This window comes from Pteropus alecto, unplaced genomic scaffold (assembly GCF_000325575.1).
Source record: "Pteropus alecto unplaced genomic scaffold, ASM32557v1 scaffold122, whole genome shotgun sequence".
Lineage (NCBI taxonomy): Eukaryota > Metazoa > Chordata > Mammalia > Chiroptera > Pteropodidae > Pteropus > Pteropus alecto.
In genome coordinates, this window is record NW_006431917.1 from 168,207 (window position 1) to 184,804 (window position 16,598).

The following is a 16,598-nucleotide window of genomic DNA, read 5'->3' on the forward strand; positions in this document are numbered from 1 at the left end:
AACCAGGTATCAGCCCGGTGCCACATCCGCACACAAGTGAATCCAGGGCCCTCCAAGGAAGTACAACAAGGGACAAGGCTTCGTGGACAGGCACCGGGGGAACACTGGGAGTTGGATTTCCCTGAGGTCAGCCCGGGAACTTTTGGATTCAAGTACTTGCTTGTGTTCATTGACACTTTTTCAGGATGGATTGAAGCCTTACCCACCAAGCAGGAGACAGCTCAGGTAGTAGCAAAGAAATTAGTCTCAGAAATAGTGCCTCGATTTGGCCTGCCCATAACATTGGGTCCAACAACGGCCCAGCATTCATCGCCCAGACCAGCCAATCTCTAGCAAAGGTGTTAGGGATCAACTGTAAATTGCAATGCATTTATAGGCCGCAGAGTTCAGGGCAAATAGAAAGAATGAATAGAACCTTGAAAGAAACCTTAACTAAGTTCAAGCTGGAAACTGACGAAAACTGGTTGAGTCTCTTCCCCTTTGCCCTATTAAGGGCACAGCGCACACCCTATTTCAAGGGCATCGCACCTTATGAAATAATGTTTGGAAGACCCCCTCCTCTCCTCCCCAAGTTAGGGGAAGAAAAGCTAACAGAAGTTCATAATTTTTCACTGCTTAAGTCTTTGCAGGCCCTCCATCTCGCACAGCAGGAGACCCACCAACTGGTCTCTGCCACCAGAACAACTGCTTAGCATCCAGTCCAGCCACACAACCACGCTCCAGCTGATTGGATCTGGGTGAAGAAGGTACAGCCTGCTTCTCTTGAGCCCCACTGGGATGGACCTTTCTCTGTCATCCTCACAACACCCAACGAAGTCAAGGTAATTGGTCACTGTCATTGGATTCACCATACTAGGATCAAGGCTGCGCATCCACCACAGACATCAGAACAATGGACCCTGCGTTGGTCAGAGGACCCATTAAAGATAAGACTTTCAAGGGTTCGGACTGGACCATCTTAATTGTCTCTATCTTCCTACATGTCACTCACTGTCACTCCAGCAATCCTCACTGGTCCCAAGTGTATAGATGGGAGTTAACTAGAACCAAGACAGGCGTTCCTATTTCCATAGTGAATACCTCTAGCCAACCTATTTTCAATGTAGATCTATGTGCCATCCTCAGGCAGCCTGGCAAAGCACACTATAAGGCAAGGAGCCGACTCTGGTCATCCCCATATGGGTGTGGAAACCTCGCTATGGAAGAAGGCCTTCAAGGAACACAGCTTTATATGTGTCCTCAGGAAGGAAGCCCCACATGTGCTAAGCCAAATGAATATTATTGTGCCTCTTGGGGCTGCAAAACAATCGCACCATGGGAGAGTGAACTGGGTGGGAGAGATCATTACATATCTCTCAGCTGCCCTATTCAGTCTGTATGTACTAACCTAGGAAGCTGTAACCCTGCAACCCTCACTGTAAAACAATAGAATGCACAGGCCTGGACTACAGGGAAAACATGGAGCCTTCAGTTATATGTGTCGGGAATTGATCCTGGTATACTCATCACTGTACAGAGGCAGGTAAACCGCCACTTCTCACCTCTACCGATAGGACCCAATCACCTACTAAACCCCTTGATCCCTTTGCCCCTGCCATCTCTACCTCACTCCACACCCCCAAAGGGACTATCTCTGCCCCTTAACTCCTTGGAAAGTGCTGCCCCCACCACCCTCACTATTCAGAGCATCCCTTGGCCACCACAACTCCCCAACCCAGTGTTAAGTATGTTAGACACAGTTTTTGGTTTCGTTAATCAGACCAGCCCTAATATCACCAGTGACTGCTGATTTTGCTTGAACCCGGCCCCACCATACTATGTAGGGCTCAGAGCTACTGCTGCTTTTGGAAATTCTACTCACCAGATTAGGAATATTTCAGTAAGCAATAGCAGCACTTTGTGCCCTTGGGGTAGGACCCCAAAGCTCACTCTGGGAGACTTATACAAGGCCAGGGCACTTGTATCCACTCTACTAGCTATCCCTTAAGCACTTCGCCCTATCTATGCCCAGAATTGTGACAGCATCACTCCCATAGACACTACTCCTCCGTTTTACTTAGTTGCCCCACAAGGCACCTGATTTGCCTGTAATACTGGTCTAACCCCCTATATCAGCTCCAACTACTGGTGTCAGGGGACATATGCCTTCTGTGTACTAGTTCACATTATCCCTCAAGTGTATTTCTACTCCAGGGAAGGGGGCCGTGAACATTTCCAGTACATAGACCATCACATTGCAAAGAGGGCGCCTATCCTAATACCTGCACTAGTAGGCCTAGATGTGGCAGGATCAACTGCTGTTGGAGTGGCAGCCTTAGTAACAGGAGATTCTAACTACCGGACCCTGAGTCAACAAGTAGATAAGGACTTGCAAGACTTAGAGACATCAGTTTCTCACCTAGAGACCTCCGGGAACTCCCTAGCAGAGGTAGTCTTACAGAATAGGAGAGGACTGGATCTCCTCTTCCTGAAACAGGGAGGTCTCTGCATGGCTCTGGGTGAAACCTGCTGTTTCTATGCTAATCATTCAGGTATTATTAGAGATAGTTTAGCCCTGGTTAGACAAAGACTCTGTGACAGAGAAGAACAATGTCAGCGGACAGGGTCTTGGTGTGAGAACCTGTTCAACGGATCTCCTTGATTAACTGCACTGCTTACCTCCATCACAGGACCCCTAATGCTGGTATTTCAGGAGTTGCTATTTGGCCCCTGTGTAATTAATTGGATAACTGTCTATGTCAGAAAGTGGGTCTAGGCAGTAAAACTCATGGTCCTCAGAACAAATTATCAACCACTCCAAGTCAAAGAATCAATGATTTGATTTCCCTTCGAAAACCAGTGGGGAATGTAAAAGTAGAAATTCTCCAGTTTCAGGGAGGTGGTATCTCCAGGCACCAGCCCCCAGGGAGAAGCACAACATTCCAAGGTGCAGATGATAAAACTGTCTACTAGGCCCTGTTTGATCTGAGATGCCCCCCCCACCCCCATACATTTATCTTTGTACAAAAAGTTACGTGTGTGTGTGTGTGTGTGTGTCTCTGTCTCTTGCACTGTCCATCTCACTCTCTGCCTCTGAGAGAACACACTCTGTATGTGGAATGTTACCTCTTTTCTAATAAACTTTCCTTTGACTCTAACTTTTATGTATATTGAATTCTTTCTTCACTCTCCGCCAAAGGACTTCTTCTCTTGGTGCAAGGCTAGGTCTCCCCATCAACTAGAGGAAATTTACCCTGTCCTCCAACAGTTGAATGAAAGAGAAACTAAGTGTACCTAAAATTGATGAGTGTGAGAGAGATGAGATCAAAATTATGTGTGACTTTGTGAGATGGTGGGCATGTGTGGTTGGAGTAATTGTGTGTGTATGTGAGTAGCGGAGCAAGATTGTGTATGTATCTGCATATATGTACACGAGTATGTGTCTGATCACCTGAATGCATGTCACTACATGGGTAGCTGAGATTATGGAAAAATCTGAATACTCCAAGCCTCATTTCCTCTTCAAATTGCTCTAATAAGAGTATGTCTTCCTTCTAGCACTTTCATAAAAATACTTAAGATTCCCAATATTTGTTCTGGAATAGAATACCAAATCAATATGACTTTTAAAACAAAATGTTTAAAGACATGGGTATCTGTTTTGGGTTATATCCACAAACTTTCCCAGACATTTTCCTTTCTCTGTTCTTTGGGAGACACTGGTGGGGCAAATATTTAGAGACATGACTGTTCAATTCAATCAGGAGCATCAGTCACAATTAAAATAAATTCAGGAGGAAGCTGCTAGATTAGAAATTATTGCTGTTTTCCTCCTAGCTCTCTTTTCTGCCAGTTTTGTTTTAATTTCATAATTGTTTTTAAAGGAATCATCTCATTGATTTAAAAAATGTAAATAAGGTTATAGTGAAAAAAGTATTCTTTTCATTATTTCTCTTCACCTCCTTCTGTGATTAGTTTCTTATGTAAACTACTTTGAGTTTTTCTACAATTATACCAACATATCTGTGTTATATAGCCCCTCAACTTTATTTCTCACAAATGTTAGTATACTATAAAGCACCCTGTTTTTCACTCACCATTCTGTCTTAGAAGACAGTCCATATTGTTCTTTCTTATGGTAGGATAGTATTTTGTGGTAACAGAAATGTCATACTTTAACTAATACCATATTATTGAATATTTAAGATGTTTTCAGGTTTATGCAATTATGGAATGAATATCCTTGTATATTCAGCTTTGCAAAGATGGTGAATGTACATCTTTGTAATAAATTCCACTAAGAAGTGTTGGGTCAGAGGTTATGCATAAATATTGCAATCCAGAGAAGATGAATCGCTTTCCATTACCACCCAAAAAATTATGAAAGTGACTATATCCTGTTCCTGTCAAACACTATATTTCTTCATACAGCAGATATTTATTGAGGCCTTTATTTGTGCCAGGTGTTGTTCTAGGCACTAAGAAAGCATCATTGAACAAAACAACCAAAATTTCCTGTCTTAAAGGAGTTTACATTCTAGTAGGTGAAAGTGGCCAATGGACACATAAATATACTATTTCAGATAAAGGTAAGATCTGTAGAAAAAAATAAAGCTTGGAAATGGGATAGTGAGTGTCAAGGGAGTTGCAATTTTAGTAGGTTGTTTTAAGAAAAGCCTTACTAAGAAGAAATTTGAGCACAAACAAAAGGAAGAAGCAGTGACATTTGAAGATATTTAGATAAAGAGCATTATAAGCAGAGAAAAAAGCAAAACATAAATGTCATGGGTTGGTACAAGCCTAGTGTATTCAAGGAGCAGTAGACCAGTGTGACAACGTGGAAAGCAGTAGATGAGGTGAAAGAGCTAATGAGAGGACAGAGTATAGAAGTCCTTGGAGAGACTTGTAAGAAGTTTGGCTATTATTCTCAGTGAGATGGGAAAGCAATAGTGGGTTTTGAACAGCGAGGTGACATGATATGACTTACATTTAAAAGAGATTACTTGGGGTGCTGAGTAGAGAGTAAGGTATAGGGAGACAAAGAAGGAAGCAGGAAATGAGTTTATGGGCTGTTAGAATAATTCAGATTAGAGATATTGGTGACTCAGTCTAGGGTGATAGCAGTGGTAGTGATGAGAAGTAGTTGGATTCTAGATATATTTTGAAGATAGAGCTGAAAGGATCAGGTAATAGATTTGATGTGGAAAATGAGAGAAAGAGGAACTTAGGCTGACCCAACTGCAAGACCAGGATCGTCATTTACTAAGATCAAACTATGGAATGAGCAAGTTTTAGGAGGTAGATCAAGGTCTTTGCTCTGCTAAACCACTGAGATACTCCATGCTAAAGAGAAACATTTGTGTGTTGTCAGCATCTAGACGTAATTTATAGTAACAAGACAGGTTGAGAATTCTAAGGAAATCTACTAAGGATTAAGACTAAACAAAATAACAAGTTGTAGTGGGTTGAATAATGACAATCCAGAGATATGTCTATGTCCAAACCCCCAAGATCTATAAATGAGAACTTACTTGGAAAAAGGGTCTTTGTAGATGTAATTAAGTTATGGATCTCTAGATAAGATCATCCTGGATTATCTGGGTGTTTCCTAAATCCAATGACAATTGTCCTTATAATAGAAGATGAGAAGACATAGAATAGATGAAGGCCATGTGAAGACACAGGCAGAGATTGAAGTTATGCACCTGAGTCTGGTTCTGATTGTTGCTTTGTGTCTTGAGAGTGTTTTGATTTTACCTGCTTTTTCATATGCCTTATAAATTTTGTTGTTGTTGAAAACCAGACATTTTGTTTAGGACAGTAGTGTGCAGAAAAGTGTTAATATAGCAGACCTGAGACTTTTTATCCTTAGAAAGGCCTGCTTGCAAGGTCGCCCTTTGGATTCCATATAGAACTTAGGTTTGAGAGGGTTCTCACTATCATAACTGGTAAGAGAGGCCCACTATGCCTAAACTGTTTGTGCAAACAATATAGTTTATGCGAAATACCTGCCTTCCTTCTGGTATGTGCCAGGCAGAAGCTGCCTATGCGAACTGTCCCCAATAAAAATTCTAGGTACTGAGTCTCTAATGAGTTTCTCTGGTTGGCAACATTTCACGAGTGTTGTCACAACTCATTGCTGGGGAAATTAATGTCCTATGTGTCTCCACTGGGAAAAGATCCTTGGAAATATATACCAAGCTCAGGGGGAGAATGTGAGGACGTGTCAGTTGTTTGGCACAGCCTTACAGGCCCTTTCTGCCACACTGTATCTGTCAAATGCCCAGGTGTTGAGCTGGTGCCGAAAAGAATTGCACCCTCCCTCTCAGGTATTTCTAAGGCTCTGGACTACTTTTCCCAGTGGCCATTACATCCAAAGTTATTTCAAGTGGAAAGTTTGCAGAAGAGCAGCGTGGAGGCCTAAATTGAGACTTGCATTCCAATCGCGGCCTGGAATTCATTGAAGCTCTTGGTCACAGTTGTGAGTGGTGTGAGTGCGAGGATCTTTGCTGATTGATGGGATGGAGTCCAAAGCCTGTGAATTGAGCCGGTCGGGCTCTGGCCTCTGAAAGGCTGTCCAGGTCCCAACTACATTTCCCAATGTCCACTGTACCCAGGCAACGTCCAGTTTGCACGCGGGCCCTTTCAGGACCACCAGAGAGGTCCTGCGCCAGTCTTTGCAGAACATTCCATGCCTTGAGGGGGCCCCTGAGTCAGGTAAGTGAGTCTAAGACTCGAAGTGACTCCTACCAGCCAAACCTATGGGGAAGGGGAGTAAGGAACTAACATTTTCCAAGTGGGATTTTGCCAGCAAGTGGACTGGCAGGGAAGGTGGTTGGGAGCTATTTCTGTGTGTCCACACTCGCCAGTGATCCCAGTGAGAACCTTGGTGGTAATGTAGGGAGGAGGCAAGAGGCTCAGCTTCCTTTTCAGCTCTCCACAGTACCTCTTTTTGGCTGTCAGAACCTGATGCAGAATGACAATTTCTTCTTCCACTTTTGTGTTATCTTGGCCCTGAACCTTATCAGCCTCTATCAGACACTCAACAGCCTGATATCAAACTCTACTACAAGGCTACAGTCATCAAAACAGCATGGTACTGGCATAAAAACAGATACACTGATAAATGGAACACAATAGAGAGCCCAGAAATAAATCCATGCCTATATGCTCACATAATATATGACAAAAAAGGTAAGGATATACCATGGGGTAAAGACAGTCTCTTCAATAAACGGTGTTGGGAAAATTAGAGAGATACATGCAAAAAAGAAAGAAAAGAAAATGGACCACTTCCTTACACCATATATAATAATAGACTCAAACTAGATTAAAGACTTAAATGTAAGACCTGAAACCATGAAACTTTTAGAAGAAAACATAGGCAGTAAACAATCCGATATTACTAACAGTAATTTCTTTTCGGATATATCTCCCCAGGCATGAGAAACAAAAGAAAAAGTAAACAAATGGGACTGCATCAAACTAAAAAGTTTTTGTACAGCAAAGGAAACTATCAACAAAACAAAGAGACAACTGACTGATTGGGAGAAGACATTAGCAAATGATACATCTGATAAGAAGTTAATAGCCAAAATATATAAAGAACTCATACAACTCCATAACAACAACAAAAAATCAATCCAATTAAAAAATGGGCAGAAGATCTGAACAGATACTTCTCCAAAGAGGAAATGCAGATGGCTAATAGACATGAAAAGATGCTCAGGGTCACTAATCATCAGAGAAATGCAAATTAAAACCACAATGAGATAACACCTCACACTTGTCAGAATGGCTATCAATAATAAATCAAAAAACAAATGTTGGTGAGGATGTGGAGAAAAGGGAACCCTCATACATTGTTGGTGAGATTGCAAATTTGTGTAGCTGCTATGGAAAATAGTATGGAGGTTTCTCAAAAAATTAAAAATGAAAATACCTTTAGACCCAAAAATTGCACTTCTGGGTATTTATCCAAAGAAAACTAAAACAATAATTTGTAAAATCTATGCACCCCAATATTCATGGCAGCACAATTTGCAATAGCCAAGATATGGAAGCAAGTAAATGTCCATCAACAGAAGACTGGATAAAGAAATTATGGCTCATATATACAATGGAATATTACCCAGTCACTAAAAAAAATGAAATCCTACCATTTGCAACAATACAGACAGAGAAAGATAAATACCATATGATTTCACTTATATGCAGAATCTAAGGAACAAAAAGAACAAACTAATCAAAAACAGACTCACAAATATAGTGGACAATTTGGTGATGGACAGAGGGGAGAGGGCTTGGGGGGCTGGGAGAATGGGGTGAAGGGTTAAAGAAGTACAAATTAGTAATGTTAGATGGTCACAGGGATGGGGAGCACGACAGACAGAATGCAGTTAGCATTAATATGTTGGCTAGGTGGAAGGCTGGGAAGGGGGAGAGCAATTGGGGGATCATTTTATGAACTATATAGATGTCTAACCAATGGACTGTATACTTGAAACTAATTAAAATAAATAAATAATTTTAAGAAAAAAGAAAGATTATATGCCACCAAATTCAATAACCTAGAAGAAATAGACAAGTTCTTAGAAATATACAACCTTCCTAGAATGAATCATGAAGAAGTAGAAAATATAAACAAACTTATCAACAGTAAGGAAATTGAAACAATCATCAAAAACTTCCCCAAAAGTAAAAGTCCAGGACCAGATTGCTTTGCTGGTGAATTCTACCAAACATTCAAAGATGGTTTAATACCCATTCTTCTCAAACTCTTCCAAAAACTTGAAGAAGAGGCAATACTTTCTAACTCTATGAGGCCAACGTGACCTTGATACCAAAATGTGGTAAGGATAACACACACAAAAAAAAAACTGTAGACCAATATCTCTGATGAATACAGCTGCAAGAATCCTAAATAAAATACTAGCAAATTACAGTATTGATCCTTCAATGAAAATAACAATAAAAAAAAACACACACAAAGAAACAAAACACTAGCAAATTGAATACCATGATTACATCGCGATCAAGTCGGGTTCATTCCAGGAGAGCAAGGCTGGTTCAACATATGCAAATCGATCAATGTGATACACCACATGAACAAAACAAAGAATAAGAATTATATGGTCATAGCAATAGATGCAGGAAAAAGCTTTCGACAAGATTCAGCATCCATTTATGACCAAAACCCTTAACAAAATTGTTAATGCCTTAACATAATAATGGCCATATGTGACAAACCCTCAGCCAACATTATACTGAATGGTGAAAAGCTAAAAACCTTTCCTCTAACATCAGGAACAAGAAAAGACTGTCCACTATCACCACTATTATTCAATAGAACATTGAATGTCCTAATGAATGCAATCAGGCAAGAAAAGATATAAAAGTCATCCAAACTGGGAATGAGAAAGTCAAATTGTCACTTTTTACAGATGGCATGATTCTCTATATAGAAAACTCTATAGACTCCACCTAAAATTATTAGAAACAATAAACAAAATACAGTAAAGTTGCAGAATACTAAATTGATGTACAAAATCTATTTCATTCCTATACACTAACAATGAAATTACAGAAAAATATATGAAAAACGGTTACTTTTTAAATTTCAACAAAAAGAATAAAATACCTAATAATAAACTAATTAAAACATGTGAAAGACCTGTATAGTGAAAACTATAAGACATTATTAAAAGAAATTGAAAAAAAGACAAAGATATAGACGGATATTCTGTGTTCATGGATTAGAAGAATCAACATAGTTAAAATGACCTTATTTCTTAAAGCATTATACAGATTTAATGCAATCCCCATCCAAATCTCAATGGCATTTTTTAAAGAAATAGAACCAAAAAATCATCAAATTTACATGGAGCCACAAAGACCCCCAAAAGCCAAATCAATTCTGAAAAAAATAAAAAAGAACATGGCTGGAGGTATGACACTGGTTGACTTCAAGGTATATTACAAAGTGACAGTAATCAATACAGCAAGTTATTGGCAGAAAAACAGACATACAGACCAGTGGAACAGGATTGAGACCCCTAAACAAACCCACATATATATGGGCAAATAATTTTAACAAAGGAGCCAAAAATATACAATGGAGAAAAGAAAGCCTGTTCAATAAATGGTACTAGGAAAACTAGAAAGCCACCTGCAAAAGAATTAAAATACACTATTGTCTATCACCACACACCAAAATTAACTTAAAATGGATTAAGGACCTGAATATAAGACTTGAAACAATAAAATGCATAGAAGAAAACATAGGAACTAGACTCAAGGACCTTGGACTTAAAGAGGATTTTATGAATTTGACCTCAAAAACAAGGCAAGTAAAAGCTAAAATAAATGAATGCACACACAAACATTAAAAAATGGGCAGAGGACCTAAACAGACACTTTTCCCAAGAAGACATACAAATGGCCAACAGAAATATGAAAAGATGCTCATCTTCACTAGGTATTAGGAAAATGCAAATCAAAACCACAATGAGATATAACTTCACACCTGTTAGAATGGCTATCGCCAATAAGACAAAAAATAACAAGTGTCGGAGAGTTTATGAGGAAAAAGGAACCCTTATACACTGCTGGTGGGACAGTAAATTGGTACATCCACTATGGAAAACACTATGGAATTTCCTCAAAAAATTAAGAATTAAAATACCATATGACCCAGCAATCCCTTTTCTGGGTATCTACGCAAAATATTTGAAAATATTTATTTGTAAAGATAAATGCACCCGATGTTCAGAGCAGGATTATTTATGGTAACAAAGGCATGGAAATAACCAAAGTGTCCTTCAATAGATGGTTGGGTAAGATGGGCTAGTACATATATATAATGGAATATTACTCAGCCATAAGAAAAAATGAAATAGTGACATTTGTGACAACATGGAAGGTTCTTGAGAATATCATACTAAATGAAATAAGTCAGACAAAAAGGGTTGACAACCATATGATATCACTCATATGTGGGAAATAAAACTGAAAACAACAAACAAAAAAGAGTCAAACTCGGAGACACAGACAACAGTTTAGTGGTTACCAGAGGGAAAGTAAGTTAAGTGGCAAGAAGATCAATAAAATGAACCAACTTTTAGCAAGACTGACAAGGAAAAGACACAAATTACTAATAAAGAACTGAAACAAGAGATGTCACTATACATTCTGCAGATTCAATAAATAAAACAACTCTACACAAATGAATCTGATTAAATGGACAAATTTAATAATAAAAAACAATTTATGAAACAGATCATTTAAATAGCCCTATATGATAATTAACAAAATTATATTTATAATTTAAAATCTCCCAAAAATGAAATCTCCATGCTCAGATGGTTTCAACTAGGAATTCTATCACGTTGAACTACCTAACAGTTAAAAAAGAATTAACTTCAATTCTACACAATGTATTCCAACAACATAAAGATCCCTTATGAAATCAGTATAAAATTTGATACCAAAAGCAATTATTCATTCTATGAAGCCAGCATTAACTTGATACCAAGACCAGTCTAAAAGAGGAAAACTATAGACTATATTCCTCATGAATATAGCTGCAAAACTCCTTAGAAAATACTAACAAATATAATTTAGAAGCATCTAAGGAATTATATTCACCATGCCAAGTGGAGTTTATTCTAAACATGCAATGCTGGTTCAATGTTTGAAAAATCAATTGATATAACTACCATATCAATAGACTAAGGGAAAAAATGTCCCTTTATCATAATGATGTAGAAAATGTACTTGACAAAATGTATAACCCATTTATACTGATTTTTAGAATCCTCAGACACTAAGACTAAATGGGGAACTTCCTTTACTTGGTAAAGAGTTATCTACAACAGGTGTACAGTTATCTAATATAATAAATGACTGAATGCTCTACCTCCAGGGTTGCATGTCCACTCTCATCACTGCTACTTAACATAATACTGGAAGCTCCAGCCATAGCAATAATGCAGGATAGGGATTTGAATGCATACAAATCAGAAAGAAGCACCTAAAACTATTCCTTTTTTGCAGATAATGTGATGGTTTATGTTGAAAATCCCAAGGAATCTATATGAACTCCCAGAAATAAGTGATTTTAGCAAGTTTACAATATTCTAGATCAACATGCAAAAATCAACTGCATTTCTATTTACTAGCAATGAACACATAGAAACAAATTAAGACAACAATACCATTTACAATTGCTTCAAGAATTAAATAGGTAGGTGTAAATCAAACAAATGAGAACAGGACTTTTATAAAGACAAAAATACAAAACACTGATGAAAAAAAATCAAAGATCCAAATAAATGAAGAGATATTCCCTGTTTATAGATTGGAAATTCGACATAGTAAAAATGTCAATTCTCTCCAAACTGATAAACAGTTTTAATGCAATTCCTATCAAAATCTTAGCAAGACTTTTTATAAAATATTCTAAAATTTTTTGGAGAGACAAATGCTAACAAGCGTGAGAGGCAAACAAGTGTTTATCTAAGATCAACAAAAATAGCTATTCGGGAACCATTGATTTAGGTAGAAGCCCAAACAATGTTCCGATTTGGAGACAAAGGCAATGGGTATTTATGAAAAAGGGAAGGGTAACAATTACATCAAAAGAAGGAAGGTATTTCTACTGGTGCAGATAGCACAACATAGTGATGTTAATTCTAACTACTTTAATTTTCAGTCTAGTGTTCAGCAGTTCAGTAGTCATAATAACTCCTTTCTTGCTTACTTTTCAAACAGTTTCCTTTTGCGGGGGTGGATAAAGTTGCTTAGGCCCAGTACAAAGGTTATTTTGCCCTATTTTTAACATTCCAAGATTTGAGACATAAGATGTGCAAGGCAGTTCCTCCTGTGTGGCAGCTCTGGTTTTATTTTAAAGTGGCTCTGTTTATATTATTGTTCACAGAGACCAGAATAGCTTATACAATTATAAAAAGGAAGAATAAAGTGGGAGGAATCCCTCTACCCAATTTTAAAATTACATAGTTATATTAATCAACTATATGATAATGGTTTTGGATATATGTCCATGGAACAGAACGTAAAATAAAGAAATAGCCCCACACAATTATGGCCAATGGATTTTTGACAAAGATGCGTAAGCAATACAATGGAGGAGTGATAGTCTTTTCAATAAATAGTGCTGGAGTATTTGGATATCCATAGATAAAATAATCTCTACCCAAATCTCACATCATATATAAAATTTAACTCATATGGATAATAGATTTTTATACTGTAAGAATATAAAACCTTTAGAAGATTACATAGGTAGTATATTTCTAACCTAATTTTTAGTTGTGACGTGAAATTACACATGACACCAAAAGCATGATCATAAAAGAAAAAATTGATAAATTGGATTTGATCAAATTTACAACTTTTGCTGTGTTAAATCCTTGTTAAATGGATGAAAAGAAAAGCTACAGACTGGGAAAAAATATTTGCATACCAACCAGAAATCTAACAAAACCAGATAATCCAACAAAAGACTCAACATCTAAACTATATAAAGCACCCAATCAATACATAGACTATATAAAGCACCCAAAACTATATATGTCATTGTTCTTCTGTATATTTTCTCAATTTTTACAAAAAAAATTTATATAATGCAAATATAAAAATGTTTGGAAAGATCTAATACTACCATATATTAAAGGATGTTAAAATAGCCATAATTATAATAGTGTGGTATTCTAGGCCATTTTTCTGTCTCAATTCATACTATATATCTACATAAATATTTATAAATATATAATTTTAAAAATGTATATACATATACAAATATATTTCAGAAGCAGGCAGTAGGAAACAGTGATGGGGAAGAAATTATTCAATAAATAGTAGAGTATAAAAAATTGATTGAAAACATCACATTAGAGCCTGAGTTAATTACAACCCTTACCAAGATAGAGATTGTTGAATAAAAAATAATATTGATTAGATGTTTCATTACCAAAATAAGTTCTTTTTTCCCAACCAAAAAAAATTTATTGAGGAAAAAGAAAGTGTTGAAACCCAATGCATGCAGACATGGCAAGCTATGTGCATACTCTGGCCTGCATGTCAAAAATGAAGGATATTTATAGTAGGGAAAAGGAAAAAGAGGGAAGGTGAAATTAAAACCACAGAGCTTTATTTTAAACATAGCTCTTCCTGTAGGGTTCTCAAGATTACATAGAGTATGAGAACTATCATAAGCCCTAGCTTCTCCCAACTGATTATGTTTGCTAAAAGTTGTAGTTAGTCTTTATCAATATAAAATTACATACCAAACAGCAATCTATCAGCAAATAAGTAATAATTAGAAACAAAGAGCTATGAAAGATATATACCTAACAAATTTAAGACTTGACATGAAGGTAATTTATAAGGATTTGCCCATATAGTTAGTAAAAGCCATTGATCTAAAATGAAACTAATAATCAAAAGAAATGGCAAAAATACTTATGAGATAAAGTATTAATATTTCATAGTTTAAAAGCATATAGAAACTGATGAGGGGCATATTAGAGACAACAGCAAAAACAGGTAAAGGATCTGAGCAGCCAATACACACAAACTAAACAATAAACAATCCAGAAAATATGTCTATACATATAATAGTAATAAAAATAATAAATAGAACAGAACATTTTATCCTATTAATTTTGAAGGTTTTAATTTAAAAATTAACCATTCTACTTAATGACACAGGGAAAACAAGACTCGGCTGTCCTCCACTTTAACTAATATGCCAGATAGATATCCATCATATTAAACGTACTTCATTTCCTCTGAAAAATGTACTGATTGAGGACCTTAGTGTGCTGAACATTCATATCTCACAAGTTAATTTTCAGTATCCACAAATTACTTTCGCGCACATTTGCTGAAATGTATACTTACTGAGAATTAAATGCATTTGTTTACAACATGTTAATTACCAGTTACACTATTATTTTAAATGCTCAATTTAATTTAATGATAGATAAACACATGAATTATGAGTGTGGAAAAACAATTGCTTCTCATTGGCTATTGGCCAGAGATCAAGCATCCTAACTTTCCAGTATGGCAGCTTGCTTCATCAGAGAGAGCAAGTCAAAGAACCAGAGAGTATGTGAGCAAGACAGAAGTCACAGACTTTTATAATCTAATCTTAAAAGTGAAATCCCATCACTTTTGCTGTATTCTATTTATTAGAAACAAGTCATTAAATCTAACCCACACGAAAGAAAAGGGGTTTACCCTTAAAAGGGTATGAATACCAAGAGGCAGGGATCACTGGGAGCCATTTTAGAAACATCCTACCATATCTTCTTACTTGCTACTCCTTCTTCTACTCCTCCCTATACAATATTCTCATTCCTGAGCCAGAGAATACTGTTAAAGGTTAATCTAGAGTCAAATACATGTCACCTAAAACCAGTATGTCCTCTTGAGATACAAAATGGACCCTGCTATAGGTTTTCACCTCTCAGGGATTCCCAGGAAAGATCCCTTTATTTATCTGAAATCAGGCTCAAATTATTTCCTCACTCAGCTTTAAAGGTCTCACAAAGTCTGAGATTTTACCACATACCTAAACTGAGGTCAATCAATACTAAATTCTATTTTATCTACAGACTTGGGTTTGTGGAAAAATTCATAATTTTCAGATGATACCATCCTTTCTTTATCATCAAATTGCAGACCTAACAAGAAATGGTCAAGCTTCTCTCTGAAGAGACTTTATTTTTGCTCCATCTCTGCTCTCGACAGAAGACTGAGTACATAGGAGAGGCTGAATGATTTTTCAAGGAACACTTATGAACAGTGGTTTAAGAAGACTGGGGCACACAGAAGGGACCTGGATTGTATCCCTCCAAAAATGAGAGGAATTAGGGAGCAGTTCTGGGATATAAGGAGGTTTCAAAATAAAAAATTAAAATCTTCCCATAACCTAAAAAATAACAAAATTTAGTATTAAAACACAAACTTCCATGAGCCATGGTTTTATAATTGCAGGAACTAGACAGTCCTTGGAGTCCATCTAATCAAGAAGCCTAGAATCCAGGGAAACCATGTCTGGAAGAGGGGGAAAAACAAGGCAGTTATGGAATTCACAAAATGTCAAGTTTTTTCTCCTTCAGTTTTTCTTCCAAACCAACCCTCCCCACATATACATATACTGGAAAGATTAGGGGAAGTCTAGGGAACCTTGGGGAACCCGGATGTAAACAGATGACCTCCTAGCAAAGGTTCTGCACTAAAACAGATCTGGGAATTTTAACAGGGTTTTCAGTAGTCCTCCTACGTTTTGGGGTCCTGAGGTTCACTTGTGATTAGGCTGTTCAGACTTGCTCTTCCAGGCCTAAGGAGGAGCCATATCATACATAAAGAACTTCTTCAAGGCTTTTGGAACCTGCTTGATCTTCTGCATCTGAAGTGACAATATCGCACAGACCATGCCTGGAAGTGACTGAACTATATTTACCCATGTGGTGCCCTTCTCTGAGACAGGATTATAACTCTGAACCCTGGGGCTCACCACTCTCATTTAAGACCCAGACTGGGGAGGATGAAATCAAGCCCACTGTAACTAACCAGAAATGAATAAATTT

At 37.3% G+C, this 16,598-nt stretch overlaps 1 protein-coding gene across 1 annotated transcript in view; it reads right to left on the reverse strand.

Moving 5' to 3' along the window:
* The window catches only part of ZFP30 (ZFP30 zinc finger protein), a 91,589-nt gene that overhangs the window by 30,187 nt on the left and 44,804 nt on the right, over nucleotides 1-16,598 (reverse strand). The window contains exon 5 of the mRNA XM_006906197.3: nucleotides 7,000-7,008. Within this exon, the coding sequence (XP_006906259.2) occupies nucleotides 7,000-7,008 (9 nt within the window). The remainder of the gene's footprint in view (nucleotides 1-6,999; nucleotides 7,009-16,598) is intronic.